The following is a 4,214-nucleotide window of genomic DNA, read 5'->3' on the forward strand; positions in this document are numbered from 1 at the left end:
TTCTCTTTCTTTCTTTCCTTCTTTTTCTTTCCTTTCTTTTTTTTTGAGATGGAGTGTTGCTCTTGTTGCCCAGGCTGGAGTGCAGTGGCTCAATCTCGGCTCACTGCAACCTCCGCCTTCCAGGTTCAAGCGAATCTCCTGCTTCAGCTTCCCAAGTAGCTGGGATTACAGGCGCCCACCACCACAGCTGGCTTATTTTTGTATTTTTAGTAGAGATGGGGTTTTGCCAGGCTAGTCTCGAACTCCTGACTTACTTCATGATTCGTCCACCTCGGCCTCCCAGAGTGCTGGGATTACAGGCATGAGCCACTGTGCCTGGCCAAGTTTTTTGTATTTTTAGTGGAGATGGAGATTCATCATGCTGGTCAGGTTGGTCTTGAACTCCTGACCTCAGGTGATGCTCCCACCTCAGCCTCCCAAAGTGCTGGGATTACAGGCATGAGCCACCATGCCTGACTGAGGCCTCCAACTTGCACGCACTGTCCAGACAAGGTCGGGTGCACAATCATACCATTTCCTACTTTTATTTATAGACCAGATCCCACCATAACTGATTATCTGTGTGATTAATGCCTGTCTCCTCAATTTCATTGAAAATTCTACAAAAGCAAAGGCGTCGCCTGCCTTATTTATCATTGTGAGTAAGCTCAGAGCCTAATAGCCCAGGGGCCCATGGCAGGGCTTTATTAAACGCTCTTGAGTTCAAAGCTCATTAGGCCTTCCGCTGAAGGTCAGACTGTCAGCCAGATAGAAGTGAGTGCTCACGCTGACTCTCTCGGTGTTGGCCAATCTCCGTCCTAAATCCCCGGAGCATTGCTCTAGGGCTGTTTGTTGAATGCTCCCTCACTGGGGTTTTAGAATTGTTTGTTTGTTTTCTCTCCCCTGCCTCCAGGTTTCCGTTTGTTTGTTGTTTGTTTGAGACGGAGTTTTACTCGCCAGGCTGGAGTTCAGTGGCACGATCTCAGCTCACTGCAACCTCCGCCTCCTGGGTTCAAGCAATTCTCCCGCCTCAGCCTCCTGAGTAGCTGGGATTACAGGCGCGCACCACCCCATCCAGCTATTTTTTATATTTTTAGTAGAGACGGGGTTTCACCATGTTGGCCAAGATGGTTTTGATCTCTTGACCTCATGATCTACCTGCCTTGGCCTCCCAAAGTGCAGGGATTATAGGCGTGAGCCACCAGGCCTGGCTGGATTTTAGAATATAGATCAGCTTTTTTTTCCTTTGAGACAGAGTTTTGCTCTTGTTGCCCAGGCTGGAGTGCAGTGGCACAATCTCAGCTCACCGCAACCTCTGCCTTCCAGGTTCAATTGATTCTCCTGCCTCAGCCTCCCAAGTACCTGGGATTATAGGCACCCACCACCAAACACAGCTAATCTTTGTATTTTTAGTAGAGTCCTGTTTCACCATGTTGGCCAGGCTGTTCTCGACCTCCTGACCTCGTGATCTGCCCGCCTCGGCCTCCCAAAGTGCTGGGATTACAGGCGTGAGGCCATTGTGCCCAACTTAGGTCATCTTTTATCCTAACGCAATGGAGCTAGAAATGTAGACACCCCTGCATGAGGGGGTGCATCTGCCCATGCAAGGGGGGATGGAAGAAACAGAATGACAAAACCCACAAAGAAAGAACCAGGACCCCTTGGACAGAAAACAAAGCCAGAGGAAGCCTCTGTCAACTCTCACGGCTTCTCTTTGCTCACGTTCAGAGGCAGCCTGTGGCCCCAGCCCTCACTGGTGTTCTGTGCTGGCCCCGATACTTCAACCAAGAGCCTAGTGTCAGAGAGTGAATATTTATTTATGTTTTTGTTTTTGAGACGGAGTCTCACTCTGTCTCCCAGGCTATAGTGCAGTGGCACAATCTTGGCTCACCGCAACCTCCGCCTCCAGGGTTCAAGTGATTCTCCTGCCTCGGCCTCCCGAGTAGCTGGGACTGCAGGCCTGCACCACCATGCCCAGCTAATTTTTGCATTTTTAGTAGAGACAGAGTGTCTCCATGTCCAGGATGGTCTCAACCCGTGACCTCATGATCTGCCTGCCTCTGCCTCCCAAAGTCCTGGGATCATAGGCATGAGCCACCGCGCCCGGCCAGATAGTGAATGTTTGATACTGGAAGAACGTAAGCTAAAGTGAATTCTACAAGCCCCAGAGGTGTAGCAAATCAGGCTGACTTACTGCTGAATTTTCTTAGCATGTCCTTCATTCCCGTGATGCGGCACAGACTCAGCTCTGTGGTGGTGGCCTCCGGACACTGAAGCAGGAGTGGCTGGCTCCTGCAAGACAGCAGCGAGATTCAGTCCACAGCTCAGATCGCGTGGCCTCGCCACCCGGAGAGTCCGTCTCATTCCTCCCCCAGCACAGCACAGACCCCCATCCCCACTCAAACCAGCCATCAGCGCCCCTCACCCGCAGCTTGCTTAGCTGAGCAGAGGGAAAGCCTACCTTTCCAGGGCTCCTCTCACTTCCTAAGGGTGAAAAAGAAAGAAGGTTAGCGTGGTGCGCTTTGATCGTAGCACAGACAAAGTTCATTTTGCATCCAGTCTTTGCAAAGTTCACAGAATCTGCCTCCCAGGCAGCACACCATGAGTGGGAGCATGTGCAGCAGAGAAAGCACCCCCAGTTTCTTCCAGGCGTCCGCTGTGGTGAACACAGGAGGGTTCTCACGATGACTAGACAACACCTCGTCCGTTTCCTTCTCTCCTGTAGTCACTTTGTCCAGGGAACCTGCTCTGCAAACAAGCCAACCTGTGACTCTCATTCACCATCCAGCGAGAGGCAGAGACGCCTGGTGACAGCTGAGGATCACCAAGCCAGTGCCAGCTGCAGCGGTGCCTTTGGAGGGCACCAGATGAAGCAGCAGCATTCTGTGGAATCGGTCTACAAGACAGACCTGGAGCTGGAGTCGGGTCACAGGGCTTACGTTTAAGAAGGTGCTGAGGAATACAGTAGCCAAAGCGGGGAAGGAATTGGAGCTCCCTGCACGGAACAGGGGCTCTTCCGTCTATTTTTGTTGGTTGTTTGTTTATTTGAGGAGTCTTGCTCTGTCACCCAGGCTGGAATCGTGGCGCGATCTCGGCTCACTGCAACCTCCGCCTCCCTGGTTCAAGCGATTCTCCTGCCTCAGCCTCCAGAGTAGCTGGATTACAGGCGTGCACCACCACGCCCGGTTAACTTTTTTGTACTTTTAGTAGGGGTTTCACCATGTTGTCCAGGATGGTCTCGATCTCCTGACCTCGTGATCCACCTGCCTCGGCCTCCCAAAATGCTGGGATTACATGTGTGAGCCACCTTTCCCAGCTGCTAATTTATATATATATATATATATGTATATATATACACACACACACACACACACACACACACACACACATATATATATATATATATATGTATGTATTTAACAGAGATGGGGTTTCACCATGTTGGTCAGGATGGTCTTGATCTCTTGACCTTGTGATCGGCCCGTCTTGGCCTCCCAATGCTGGGATTATAGGCGTGAGCCACCACGCCCAGCCTCTCCCATCTATTAACTATCAGACAAGTAGATAGCTTTAGTACCACAGGTGTGAATTATTAAATCAGTGCTGCTGTTAACCCATCCTGTAGATGACACTCATCTAGCATTCATATCATAACGGTCTTCATGAAGATTAAATCTAATATGCCCAGCACATAGTAAATATACACAATAAACTTTAAAAAAATAACACAGCTGAGGCTGCAGAGAGGGAGGTATAGAAGAAATTGAAGCCATCGTCAGGCTTGGTTTCTCATTCTCTCTCTCTTTCTCTCTCAAGTTCTATAAGGCTTTATTGACATATAGAATATCAATTCTTTAGAAAAACTACTTTGGGACCGGAACTTAGTTTTTAAGATGAATAAAGAAAACATTATTTCCTATGGCTTGAAGTACTACGAGATACTATGATTTTTCCCATTACTCTCATGAATTTTATTCTCACCTCAAGAGTTTCCAAGGCCGAGCTTTGGCTTTTGGATTCAATCTGTCCAATCATTTTACTTAGGCTTCTGATTTGCTGGGTCAGTCTGGTCTCGTTGCTCCTCAGTTTCTGCATGTTCTCTCTCTCTTCCTGTTCCAGGAGCTGGAGTTGCAGCTGCTCCTCTTCCTTCAGGAACTGGTGCATTTTCATGTATTCTGACACAACAACCTGTTTACAAGTCTTTGTTTCTTCCTGCCAAAACACACACACACACA

At 49.1% G+C, this 4,214-nt stretch overlaps 1 protein-coding gene across 1 annotated transcript in view; it reads right to left on the reverse strand.

The window, feature by feature from the left end:
• The window catches only part of TRIML1 (tripartite motif family like 1), a 9,773-nt gene that overhangs the window by 2,299 nt on the left and 3,260 nt on the right, over positions 1-4,214 (reverse strand). The window contains exons 3-5 of the mRNA XM_017516029.1: positions 3,961-4,191; positions 2,441-2,463; positions 2,174-2,271 (exon numbers count right to left, since the gene is read on the reverse strand). Coding sequence (XP_017371518.1) covers positions 2,174-2,271; positions 2,441-2,463; positions 3,961-4,191 — 352 coding nt within the window. The remainder of the gene's footprint in view (positions 1-2,173; positions 2,272-2,440; positions 2,464-3,960; positions 4,192-4,214) is intronic.

Source organism: Cebus imitator, unplaced genomic scaffold (assembly GCF_001604975.1).
Source record: "Cebus imitator isolate Cc_AM_T3 unplaced genomic scaffold, Cebus_imitator-1.0 Scaffold571, whole genome shotgun sequence".
NCBI classification, from domain to species: Eukaryota; Metazoa; Chordata; class Mammalia; order Primates; family Cebidae; genus Cebus; species Cebus imitator.